At 38.9% G+C, this 13,855-nt stretch overlaps 1 protein-coding gene across 1 annotated transcript; it reads right to left on the bottom strand.

The window, feature by feature from the left end:
• Positions 1 to 4,043: 4,043 nt before the first annotated feature.
• On the bottom strand, positions 4,044 to 13,421 carry LOC145655082 (TOG array regulator of axonemal microtubules protein 1-like; the record flags this gene model as incomplete). The annotated part of the gene is made up of 13 exons (XM_081708868.1): positions 12,328 to 13,421; positions 11,762 to 11,806; positions 9,746 to 9,869; positions 9,119 to 9,286; positions 8,667 to 8,837; positions 8,359 to 8,571; positions 6,783 to 6,900; positions 6,459 to 6,564; positions 5,922 to 6,157; positions 5,381 to 5,539; positions 4,928 to 5,054; positions 4,345 to 4,457; positions 4,044 to 4,152 (listed from the first exon to the last, which is right to left on the bottom strand). Coding segments are annotated over exons 1-13 (2,724 nt in total), but the record flags the coding sequence as incomplete, so codon positions are not given.
• Positions 13,422 to 13,855: the final 434 nt, after the last annotated feature.

Here is a 13,855-nt window from a genome sequence, read left to right as displayed (position 1 = left end):
ATGAAACCTTGTTTGATCAGGACCAATAGTAATTTTTCATCAGCTTACACTAATGGTCTTTGTAATGATGAGCGTTAATGATTAGAGGGGGTATCTCCCTCAATTATAGAGTGGATGAACTCTTGTTATGCAATTGATTAATTGACAGAGGTGCTGCAAGTTCAGGAGCCTCTCAGTTGGAAAGGTGTAGGAAATACTGCAGTCAGCAAGGTATCAGCAAGCACTTAGAGTGCCAGAGAGTCTAAGAATAGAAGCTGTTTTTTTCTTGGCCTTCTGTTTTTCAGTGTGGCAGCATCGCTGAAAGGTCAAGATGTTGTTTTAGCACACAGAACCACCTTTGAGTAACACAAGACAAAGAACGTGTCTTTTCTGAGAAGCGTGTAAAGAGACAGCAATCACTTGCTAAAGCCTGCCCAAAAAACAATAGCATCGATCAGGGCTCTGCTCTGCTTCAGACAGGACTAGGGGAAAATGCTCTGACAGATGTGGTGATCATAGAGGGGAGACAATTGCATAACTATAAAGCAGTTAATGGATTGAATATTTAAATTACTGCTTTCATGTGCAAGTGGGTCCACCCAAAGTAGCTGATTAAAGCTTTTGGTGGACCTACGGTCTTTCCATTGTCTCTGCATAGCCATGAAAGCCACTAACCATTCACATTATATAAAATGATTCTTGGGAAGTTGAAGGTTCTGGGTGGTTGTATTTCTACAAGCCTTATTAAGTGTCACTATAAAATATCACAGGAGAAATGCTGATGAAATGCCAGGATCAGATTTAGCCTTGGCCTAAATGAACCAATCTTGTCATTGCATATTTGTTGTCATGTTGTGGCAAATCTTGGCCTAAATGTGTCTGCTAAACATTAAGGCTATATATCCAAAATCTGGGCAAGCAGCCAGATCTCTCTACATCTCTCTCTTGCGATCTCTCTCTCATACAAAACACATGTACACATGCATTCTATCACTGGCTGTTTCATAAACCCCCAGACAGTTTCTATCCTCTTACAGGTCAATTCGGAAGCATCTCCAGCAGAATATCAAGAAAGAGGTTGAATGAGACTCCAGGTACACTCTGTCACTTCCAGCGCAATCACATATTTTTTATGACTTTGGAATGTGTGTTGCGGTCATTTTTAGACATCTTTTATTGTGCAAAAATGGAAGGGTTGGCACAATGAAATTGGAGTTCCATGTAAATGGTTGTGTGTATTATTGTGAAAATTAAGTAAATGTAACAAGAACAAGACAGACCAAAACTCAGCTCAACATTAAAATCCAATGATATTGTTTATTATAGAACAGTTAGTTCTTTGATTAGACGATAGAGATTTCATGAGTGCTGATATAGAGTATAATGGTACTCTGCTTTACAAGTGCATTTTATTAACCCTTAATTACAATTGTTATCTATCTTAGATTGTAACATTTGCTGTTATCTCATCAGAGTCACGTCATCAAATGATTTGTCAAAAGACTCATATTTTTCTGTTTGCACAATAAATGGGAACATGCAGATAAATGTACATTATAAAAGTAGCCGGCCTGTGGTAACATAAACCTCCACAAAGTAGCAACCTATGGGAAAATGTTTGTGTTGTTTGGTGACAGTTCAGTACCAGTCCATTTGCGGAGCTATTTGTGTTGACAGAACCAAATAAATTAGTAAATAAACAAACAAATCATAACATATTGTAGATTATTAGTGTTAACTAATAAATGGCACTTGTGGAACTGTTGTATAAAAGCAATATCACATGTGATATTGTTTGATTTAATCTCTGGCAGAACTGGCAGAACAATAAAGGCTAAGTAAAACAATCCACACCCACCTCTTGTAACTTCTAACAAAACTCAGCCTCTTCCCAGTGAGTGACTAAAATGACAATGCAGGGATTTCCAGGATTACAAGGCTTATCAGGGGAGCAAATCAAATACTATAGGCACAACTATATAACATAATCTACCACAGGCACCACCCCTCATCGTATGGATACTGTATAGCAGAATATGGATATGATTATAAGTGTTAATAGAAGTGCCATATGGTAGACTCAGAAGATCCTAATTATTCATCACACTCTCCAGTATATATTTCACTTTTCCCAGTCCTTTTACACAGGGATTCAACTTGACTTATAATTGTGCGTTGCACATGCTTTTCATACATGTGCCCAAAAAGGTAACACCTTGTGTTTCTGTTTGTCAGGGCTCCTTTATCACATAAAACCAGGTTGCGCTGGGTTATCTTATTTCAGCCAATGGGCTGCGTGCTGCTAAGGCTTTTTCATGAGATTAAAGGCACTAATGCTTCAGATTGCAGTCATAATTCACAGAGGCCCTTGCGGTTGTGAGTTACAGCTCAACAGAAGTCACTGTGCCACTTTTGCCAGTTACTGAGCCCTTTTGGAAGTGTATGCTGGAGGTTTCTTGCTTCTTGGGGAGGTTACTGTTTCTTTGTTCTGAGCATGATGTCAAGACAACATTATCTTATCCATTGTACAACTTTCAAGTTCTAAAATGTCAGATTGACCCCTTTTTTGTTTCAGTTCATGACAGATATCAGCTGTAAGCATTTATAAACATAGGCAATTTCCTGAGATAGTGAAAAATAAAAATAGAAAAATAGATAGACTGTTTGTAAATGAGAATGTCCTAAAATCTAATCTGAGCTCCCCAGAGTATGAGCAATAATTCTTTTCAAATAGCATTTTGTTTCAGTTCATTCCTTTTAAGAATGAAAGTCTGTGCATTCAGGTAGTGGAAATCAGGGGTAAAATCAGTGGCAGTTTGATCTGCAGTGATAGAGGTGCCTCAATGATCTACAGTGATCATCTTCACACATTTTCAAACAGAAGAATGTGTAGCTGCAGTAGTCTTGACAGTTTGCCAGTTACACTCTGATGTGAATTGACAATGTTTAGGGACAGCTGCCATCATCCACATTTTTAGAATGAATTCTCTTGTTTAGCAAGGGAATTTTGTTGAAGAAATTTTGTACCACAATGATGTGATTATTTTTTATTGAAAGGAACACAGAAATAAATGTCACACTGGAGTAGTGTGTATAAAGCAAAATAATTTATCAGTCATTGCACAGCTTATACTGTGGGTGTCAATACATATAAGGACCTAAAGGTTAAGGCTGAATCTAAGGATATTGTGCTGGGTGGCGTGTCAAAGAAAAGGGTTACACAAGGGAGTATGCCATACTAACAATGACCAATTTTCTATATGATCTAACAGGAATATATATATAAGAAGTGAAAATAAGAATCAGTAACTACAACAGATAGCACCCTTTTACAAAATATTTTTCATATCACAGAAAGGAACTACTAGATTGTATCTCATAAAATTAATACATTTTGGATATATAAATTAAATTTGTTGTATAATCATGTTGTGATTATCCTGTTCCATGTATTTAATTTTTTTAATTAATTCCAGTATTTAATTTTTTACCATACTGATGTCATGACCAAAATAGACTTCTATATCATTAATTTTTTAAACAATAAACCATAAAACATCACATGAAGCGTGTTATTCTTGAAAACATTTACATTTTTTTATTCCAGTTAAAGAAAAAATACTTGGTCAGTTCAGTGCATGGCCCAGCTGACAGCCAAATGTATACACAACATCTTAGCAAAGTCTGCACAGGCTCAACTCCATTATCCTTGTTGATAATATGGCTACAACCATATTTACTTGCTAAACTCCACCTGTCCTCCAGCACTAATGCACCTCAAATGACAGCAGCTTGTGGGCATCATAACTCTAAGCATAACTCATAACACATCAAACAGAATTGGCAAAGCACTTCTCAGCATCTCTGCAGACAGCAAGTGTTGAATATATCAGATTGGCTTCCTAGAGTGCTGCTGAGGTCATTCTGTTCTGATTCTGAGTTCAGCTTCATGCCATAAGTCAGTGACCCCTTGTGTGCTCACAGTCTGTTTAAATAGCACCTTGGCAATAAGTGTCACAGAACGCTCATCTCCCGCGAGTCATGTGGTTTGGCCCGCCACGTACAGTTGGGAGGATCCCACACCTGGACCTTGTCCTGTCTGTGTATTTAAGCTGTTTGATGTACTTGGTCTTGTCTGCAATGCTGTGGACCTGTGCTTTGCTGGCATCTTTGCTGAACACACACAACAAGAGAGAAAATGTAAGGATTGGTTTATTGTAATAAAAAGAAATTTAATGTGGTTACAATAAATTTAAAACAACAACAACAACAATAACAACAACATAATCACCATCAAAAAGTAGAAAGATTAAAGCAGTTTCAATAGGAACTCATGTTTTTTGCTTTGATTGTTTAAAAATTCACCTGCTGACAATCTGAGGTTGACGGTTTATAGAGGAGGCATACCTCATTCCACCGCAAGGGATATAGCGCCTGCCTCGAGCTGAAGGGGTATCCTGAGGCTTCTCACCCGGGACCTAAATCCACATCAGCATCACTGGGTGATGACTCTCCAGATAATGAAGACCAAATGTTCTTTCATACTTTGTTTCTAACTACTGGGTCTGGGACTGCACTGTGCAATATCTATACCTTACTGTAAATACAATATTTGAACTATTATAATGGGAGATCACAAACTATTTACTAGGAGACAACTGTATTGCCTCATCTTTTTGTACACTGACATCTTTAATATATGATTTTGGCTTAATATATTTGCTGTATATACATACTGCTGTGTACAATGTGTGGTGCCTTGCACTGCTCTGTACTTTAGTATTTGTTTAAAACATTTGTCTACCTTGTCAGCTCTGAGGTGGGTTTCACTAATACTGTGAATAAGTTTAGTGAATAAGCTTTGTTTAGTCAGTAAGCTTACAGCATAGTGGCTGAATGGAATTAAAAATCCTAATCATATATACAAATATATGTGCTGAATTGTCACCTTGGATTTCAGAGTGAGGACAGTGGCCCTGATGGTGGGCAGGTCTTTGGTAGGGATGTACTTTTCCACCATCTTATCAAAGTCGTGATGAGACGAAAGGAACAGTAGCATGCGGCGACCAAAGTACCTGAGACAAATAACAGCCCCGTTCCCATGAGAGAACCATGAGGGAGGAACTTAAGGGTGACTCACAGCACACCAACAAATTGTACCAGTCTACTACATTTACTACAATTAAGCAGAGTCCAATATTTATTAGTATATTTATTTTACCAGGACACAATTCCAGTTGCCAAGACACTCTGTGTCTAAAAAACTTCTATTACTCTACAATTTAGCTGCATTTGCTGACTTCAGAGTGTCATAGTTGGGAGACTAAAAGAATAAACCAAAAGATTACTATCTGGGCATGTGAAAAGCTTTGATAGTTTTCCATCTGATCCTGGTACCAACCTGGTTTCTTGGGAAGAGTCTTGCGCCAATTTGGAGACTGCAGGTAGAATTCGATTAGTCACACCTTTTGTCCCAGACAATAAGCGGTCAGCGCCAATCTTTTCTATCAAAGTAGCCAAATGCTGAGAAGTGCACTTTCTTACTGCAGCATTCAAATGACTTTTGAGGAGAACACAAACGAGAAAAGAGAAGGAAATATTTAAAGGCACTCAAAAAAGTATGACATAATAACAAATATGTAGTAATCTAGTCAATGTATACAGTGCAATGTTTAACTCTTTCATCTTTAAAGTAACTTAATACACTTATCTATGAACTAAAGGCATAATCAAATTATCCTATTCTATTTGATGGCTTTAAAAAAAATCTTTAAGAGGATAAATCAACAAAAATACTGTCCAATGCCAAAAAACATTTCGAAACACCAAAGGATAAGTGAAAATAATAGCAAACAGCAGCCAAAGCGCTCTCATTTGTTGGCCTCTTGACTGCTGCAGCTAGATGAAAGCTATAGCTGAAAGCTAACTGCAAGTTAACTGACCCGAGTCCTCCAGCGAGAAGAGCGTTCATGCTTCGGGTGGGGGTGCAGTTCTGCACCATGCAGTCCAGGGCTGTGTCCACATCCTGCCTAATAAAAGCATTGGACTCTCCTGCTTTGTGGAGGAGGACCTTGGCTGTAGCTTCCACCTCCTGGTCCATACTTTTCTGCAGGCCAGAGTACAACTCTCCCAAGGTCACCACCGCCACGCGTGACACTCCAGAGCGTAGGTTCTGAACCTGGGGGAAGGAAGACATTCCAGCTTGTGTTATGCCAAGAAATGGCTTCATCACTCATTATTACAGTTAAATATGGCATCTAAAATGCCCTTAGATGAAAATTATTTTTATAATAATTTCAAGCATTATACTAACTTTACTGAAAGATCTGTGTAGTTTTTGGCAGCAATGTCTCAATAACATAGGCTGATGGTGTATGACAAAAAATTTAATGGTATTATAGGTTAATTTTAGGAATCAGACAGATTCACAGGAAGTTACAAGGAGTCAGACGCAATAGTGAGCAGATATAGTCACTTACCTCTTGATTAAGAACAAGGCAGACATCATGAAGCCTACTACTAAGCACATCAGAGTGATACCGTGCTAAACTACGCATGAGTATCAGGCCATCAATCTTCTTCTCCCTGTATGAAAATATTGGACAAACACAAACTGTAAAAGTAGGTTATCATAACTGAAAAAAGATTATGAAAGAGGGGACAAAAGGAAAAAAGTGATAGTGATAAAATCACTTTACTAATTTCTAAGCATATGTATCATATATGCAGAAAATCATAAATTACTAAACTGTTTTACTTGACCCTAGCCAAATGCGTCATAATTTTACAGGTATGAGATTTACCAGTCATCAGAGCTAAGCAGTCTGAAGCTCTGAGTGACAGCAAGGTCCGGTTTAGAGAACGGCCGCAAAGCCAGCTGCTCATGGGGATTCTTCCTGGGGGTTCCTGGTGTGAGTTCATCTAAAGAGGAATACCGCACCACAAACAAACTGACTACTTATTTTAGGGCTACCAGTTCAACTTTGTTTCAAATCAACTTGACTGCAAAACATAACATTATTCAAGATGGCCAACTACATTTAATGGCCTTGCACAGTATTTTTTCTCCTTACTCAAAATGTTGTATTAGCTGGAAGTATGTGATTATCTTCATACTTCTGCTTCAGTTCAGTAGTTATTGGGCATTGTAGAGTGCATAAAACAACCTCTAATTGTTTTATTTTTTCTATACCGCCTAACTTCTATTTAGGACTTACACTTTATGTGGTGTTATCTTTGATGTCACAGATAACACTAATTGACTATAGGGAATCATAAGCTATGTAATATTGCATATACATGAACTGTGAAATCAACTGACCCTACTACACTTCAATCACTGCACATAGCTCTTTTCAAGGAACAGAGATGACATGTACATACAAATGCTCAGTTTTTGTATACAAACGGGAAAAGGGTTACTCTACATTTTATTCCAGAAAACAAGACCAAATCAAGGTTGCTCAAATTTCTTTCTGGGGTCTAAGTGACACCCAATACAAGAGTTTGTAGCAAGCATTTTACTGTGAAATAATTTGCAAACTGAGCTCAATACAGCTCTAGATTTGCCTGCCGACTATAACTGAAACACAACACCTTTCCCCACACTTACTGGAGGTAATATTGATAAGTTAGTAAGTCTTTGATATTAATTAACAGCCATTGTTTTCATTCGACACTTTATTCAATACCGTAGCAAGTAATGGAAAATATAACAAAACGTTAGTACATGCAAACGTTTGCTAATTTTGTGCAATTTGGGTCAACAAATGTATTTTTTATAACGTTATGATACACCAACACTATTTGAAATTGCCACCAGTCTCTGCCTGTCCCATGTTTAGCTCTCTCCGTGCGTAGTCAAAGCCTGTTAGCTAGACCTGATTAACCAGCCGAATATACGCTAGTTAGCTAACGTTCCTTAATAGCTTTAATGTAAACATGATCAATATGTAATAAATGCACAGATGATATTGCTATAAATGTATTCTTAAAATACGAACTGTGGTGTCCTCTAATTGATTAGTCTATTTAAACACAGCAAGGATTCTGCTGTTGACCAAAATCCCTAATAGCTTTTCACACAGAGGCTGTCAATGAATCCTCTGAGGTCCACGCCCAAACAGCAGAATGGTAAAAGGACAACACTCTTTTTAATGTCGTTTTATGGTTTAAAAAAATGATAGTAGGAAGGTGACTGGAATATTTAACATTCTTTGGAATATATATGGTTGGTTTTTTTTTTGTTTTTTTGCATTTTTAAACAAACAACTGTGCAGGGCCTTTAAAACACAATTGTGTGATACAGCGTTTAGAGCAAATCTATTTACTCAAGAGCAGTGACCATGCATGAAGCGCAGAATAACAGGTGACACTCACCAGAGCATTTTGAAAGGGGTGGACATGCTCTGTTCAGACTGGGGGCTTGTTGGCGTCGTGGCAGCATGCGTCTGGAAGGAGCCGTGGGAGGGCTGGGATGAATGAAACTTTTGACCAGGCTTCTGGGTGCGTGTGTGCTGTTGGGGCTCGAGGGCAAATCATCCAGGAGTTCAGCCTTCGTGGATGCTAGAACACTACCGTTGCGCTGCAAATCTGATGGGAAGGAGATTAACAGGCTATGGTGACTACAGAGCTTCCATGAGTCTCAGTAAGCACGAGGAGGAGCATTCATTGAGGTCAACCGTTACCTTTCAGAGATGCCGTGTCGTCTGAGCCCACGTCAAATGCCATGTGTCTAAAGTTCTGCTTCAATCGTTGCATGTTCTGCCACTCCCCCTGTATAGGCGGAACTTCTTGCTGCTCCAGACGATGTTGATGCATCTTAACCCTTGCAAACCTAAACGGCTTTACCCTCTCCAACAAATACACATACATGAATAACCACATAGCATCTCTATTCAAGACTGTCAATCAGAACCTGGAGGACCGGACTGAAATTATGCAACGTAGGAGTCAATTTGCATTAAAATCTTATCAAATCGTTATTTTATCAAAATTTTACTGTCAAACTGGCAACAAAGTCATTCCATATCAACAGCACATTCAAAAACCACTGCTGAAGTTAGGAAAGATTAAAGTAAAGGGAATCAATAAATATTAGCAGATTGTTCAATAAAACAAAATGAACATTGTCTCACCGCTGCTTTTTCTGGCTCAGTGCTTTCTTCCGAATCCATATGGCCAGCTGAAACAGCATGGCCATACACCCCAATCAGTGGCTCCCTGGGGGGTTTTCTTACCAACTCCTCCTGTTCTGGGGACAGAGTCACTCCAGGGTAGCAGGGAGCACCAGTGAAGCCAAAAACTCCTGTCATGGTGGTAAAAAAGTGTCAGTTTAAGGCAAAGCCACATCAACCTCTGTGTACTTCACATATGGAGAAACACACCAGTCAAAAGTGAAGGCAGCTGCATTACAATCACAGTAAACAGTTTACATTTTCATCCTGTAATTGGCATCCTTGTTACCAACTATCAAGTTCTTACTCAAAATGTGATTAGATATCACAAAGATATAACAAAGAATAACTGAAAGCAAGACATCCATTCCAGATTAAGTAGAGCTCATGTAAATGTGTGACCCAACAATGATTCAGTTTCTTTTTTTTTTTAAATTGAATCCTGAAATCTTACATTTCAATACAATTTGATATTTCAGTATGATTCATTTTTAATTCTGACACTGCTAAATACTGAAGAGCCAAAAATGCTTTGGCAGTTTCCCACTGAACAAAGACACATTTTCTAAGCAATGTAGCTATGCCCTCACCTGTTTTATCCCCCCATGAGCTGGGGTCCCTGTGACGAGGGATCGTATCTCGCTTGTTGGGCCATGTATTGGACATGGACAGTGAGGAGTTTGCATGGCATCTACGAGGCAGGGTGGGAGTCAGCTGCACTCCCGGAAGAGTGGCCAGAGGGTAGGAGGGCAGCAGAAAAGACCCGGGGGGGGGTGGATTGGAAGGAACTGAAAAGGTGCGCTCTACACTGGGGTTACCAGACAGCAAGCGGTTGGCTTTGGGCAAACCTGTATGGAAAAGAGCATCTATTCTCAAGAGAATCTTCCATGACTATTCATTTGGCAGCAAATAATGTTCAGTAGCTCCTTTCATTTGACACTCAGTGAGTGAAGTTTATGGTCAAGTGATGCCTTGATTCCAATTATTCTATTTAGCAATATTTTACAACAAAACAAATCTATTGCAAAAATTATGCAAATGTGCTATTTTCTACATTTTGTATATATAAATAAAGTAAAATCAACATCAACAAGTCACCTCTGTCAGAATCACTGAGATTAGCTGCTTTTAAAATATCTGGGTCCGCACCAAGGCTACCGCTTCGACAAAGTCTACCCACTGTCTCTCTTTTCCATCCTGGAGCATCGGGCTGGAAAGGCTCTACTGAATCTGGAGAATGAAACAGAAACAGGAAACTTGAGGACAATTTGAAGCATCAGCTCAGCATATGTAACTAATAGGCACACATCAGACTACAAATGCATACCAAAAAACAACTAAGCGGTAAACAAAAAGTGAGCAATAGCAATTTAGATTTTATAACTAAAGACTTTAACATAATTTTAAGAAAACTTAATCATATGGTTACATTGTTTACAGGAGACCTCTGTAGGCTCTTCTTGGATTTGAACAGTGCAGGTGGGATCTTTTATCAACAGACTGCAATAAAAGATTCAAGTCTAGTCTTGCCTGCAGTCTTATAATGTCAATGCCAACTAAAATAGGACTTGGTAAAAATCACAAATTCCTTACATCACACAGACCGCTGCAGCACACCAGAGCTCAACACTGGCCTTGTTTCACCCAGCATATTAAAGAAGCCATGTTATATAGATGATTGCGTTTGCAGCCATCTAGATGTGGTATCAGAAGCCAGCAAAGCAACATGACAATGTTTTGTTTGTTTGTTGGGGCGGGTTAAAATAATGACAAAGTGACAACTATAATCAATATACATGTATAGCCAGTATTATACTAAGCTTCTATATCAATGGTAGGAAGCATTATCATCCTAGGCTAAACAAAACTGCCCAACAAATAATGTGTTTCACCGTAAACCCACCCTGCATGTGGGTGGTCATGGTGCCCACTCTAGTGTGCTCTACTCAGTCATCTACAAACATATCACTGCTAAAATTAGTACTGGAGCATGAAATACACTCAAATTCAGACTTCCTCTAGTGTTTCTAATAAATACTACTCCCATGTTTCATAATCCACACACTGCTACATTGTGTTAATGCTTCGGTGTGGATTTTAGGATATTTTTCATGATGCCAAATTTTTTTTCCATAAAGTACAGGAATATTGAAAAGTACTGAAGAACGCCCATATTAATAGCAGCAGTCCGAATACTGATAGAAACCCACTTCAATGTATTCCATGTACTCATACACATTTAAAACTTAACAATGAGTTAACATTTTCATTTCATGTCTTGACCTACATGTTACAAGTCTGGGTGGCATGTTCAAGGACAAATGTCCAGATAAATTAACACACACACACACACGCACGCACGCGCACGCACACACACACACACACACACTAATTAGCTAGATAATTAGCTGCTAATTTAAGGTGTGAAAATGAAAGCATGAGTAAAGGCAGAAACAGTAAAAGACACAAGAGACATGGGAATACAAATCAACATGTATTTATAGGTTGTATGTTGAAAACCTAGTAAGAAAATAGGACAAATCTAAAATAGAGGACACAAAGAGAAAACAAAGAGACATTTACTTACCAGAGTTTGTGCCACAGTTTTTCTGATTCAGCCTCAAGGAGGTAGTGAGATCTTCCACACTAAACTAAAGCAGCAACAACAAAAAACAGTCCCTTATTATTGAACATTTATAAGTAAGCATGTAGCAAACCATGATATTCCTTTTTTTAAATAGACATCTGTTCTGTTGTAGCTCAGTACACAATGCTTTCTTAACAAAAATGTACAGGACATTGTGCAATTTTATGCAACTAAATTACAATGAAAATAGTACTGAAACAGTTCAACATGAAAAATAATGGGGGTCATGTTATAAAAATGAATTGACTCAAAACTTACACATTAGGCAAAACAGTTCAGGTCTGCAGAAGGGCAGTAATGTAAGAAGTAATGTTGATGGAAATTGGAATATGGAATAGAAAACAACTTGTAGCCTAACACAAATAAATAAGATTCACAGCTACATAAAGGAAAAAAAAGGTAAAGTAGCTTGTTGAGTTTGGAGCTGCATTCAAAATAGTACATTCTCTCATTTTTAACCTTATTTTTCCTTTTTTGTAATTCTGTGTGTGCATGTAAAATTAACTTCATGAGGTAATCACCCACCTTATCAGATAACTTTGCATTTGATGCACTGCAAGGCTGCTTGTTTACTAAACATGGGAGGAAAGACCTCTCCCAGGGTAGCTTGTTTTTCGCCTTCCTAGCGCTAACTACTCTCTTGTGTGACTGGAGGCCATCTGTAAGAGAACCAAAGCTGCCGTAGCCACTCAGTCGATCCGAATCTGGTTCTGTGTGGTGGCTCTGTGCACTGTTAACTTTCCCTCCATTAATAACCCAGTTCAGGTCAGCTCCAGAGCCAAACTGAGGTATTCGCCGTTGACCAGGCTTGGGGATGACCAGTGCGTATTCCACCATACCATCTGCAGACAATCGGGGGAGAATATGTCTGGCTCTTCGTGCCTGTACTGCAGCCATAAGTCCCTCCACATCTCCAGTGAAGTCCAACCTGTCAATGGCCTTCATGAGTAGCTGTTTTTTTCCTGTGTCAAGACAGCAGTCAAAAACAGCAAAGAGCTCCAGAGCAGCATGTCGGACCCTCTTTTTATTGTCTGCAAGATAAGGAGCCACTACAGAACACAGATTAGGGATATTGAAGTCTTTTCTGGGGTGTGTGAGCATAGCAGCTGTGATGATGTTGATGACATCTTCTCTGACTCTGGAATTTTTGTGCCTTAGCTGTCCTATTACAAGTTCCAAAACTTTCTGTGGACCTACAATCCTCATGAGGTGACGAAAAATATTCATGTACTCATTCCGGGGAACAGTCCGTGCGTCCCCCAAAGTTTTGAGGGCCACACATACAATCTGTTTATAATGTCTGTCCACGGCGTAGTCCAGGTTTTGAACCAGGAGGCTGATAACCTGTAAAGTGCCATACAAGACTTTGAAGTTTGTATCATCCAGAAGTCTACGTAAAAAATTGATGAATTCCACAATACTGTCAGAGGAAACGGTTTTCAAGTCCAGCTCTGAAATAATGTTCTTCAGCTCTTCTACCCCATTTGTTCGGCTCTGGTAGTTCTCGTGATCAAGGAGTTGTTCGTGTAACTCCGGCGATATTAGCGCATAAATCATCATTGATCAGACTCATTGATCCAATCACTGATTTGGAAAAGCAATATAGCCAGTTGGCTAGCTAGCGCACTTCAGCAGCGTGTTGGATAGGTGCTATATCACCAAGTCAGTTTGTCAGGAGCTCAACTTGGAAAGAATCCGTTAGCTAACTAGCTAAGCTAGTTAACCTAGGTTAGCAATCGCAATCGCAGTAACGCTACAGTTCAAGCAACACTGTCCAGTATTGTTGACAATTAGGATATTTACAAAGACTGTGTTCTCCAACAAGAATAAAAAGCACTTTCCTCTTTTGAATTCCAGTACGATCTTGAAAGTTGGGTATATGTAAACACATAGACTTGCTCGGAATTTTCTTCTCAGACCATCGTTCATCACAGTTCATCGTCTGGAATCAAAAAAACACTATGTCAAAAAACAACTGCTTCCATGGTGACGCGAGTTCTCGTAACCGCGAAGATTCGACCTCGCGCGTGAAAATATGGGAATTGTGACCAAA

The sequence above is a fragment of the Electrophorus electricus genome, unplaced genomic scaffold, assembly GCF_041902795.1.
Source record: "Electrophorus electricus isolate QZ-2024a unplaced genomic scaffold, ASM4190279v1 Scaffold168, whole genome shotgun sequence".
NCBI classification, from domain to species: Eukaryota; Metazoa; Chordata; class Actinopteri; order Gymnotiformes; family Gymnotidae; genus Electrophorus; species Electrophorus electricus.
Note: the sequence above shows the minus strand (reverse complement) of the source record. Positions and strands in the feature narration are given on the sequence as shown.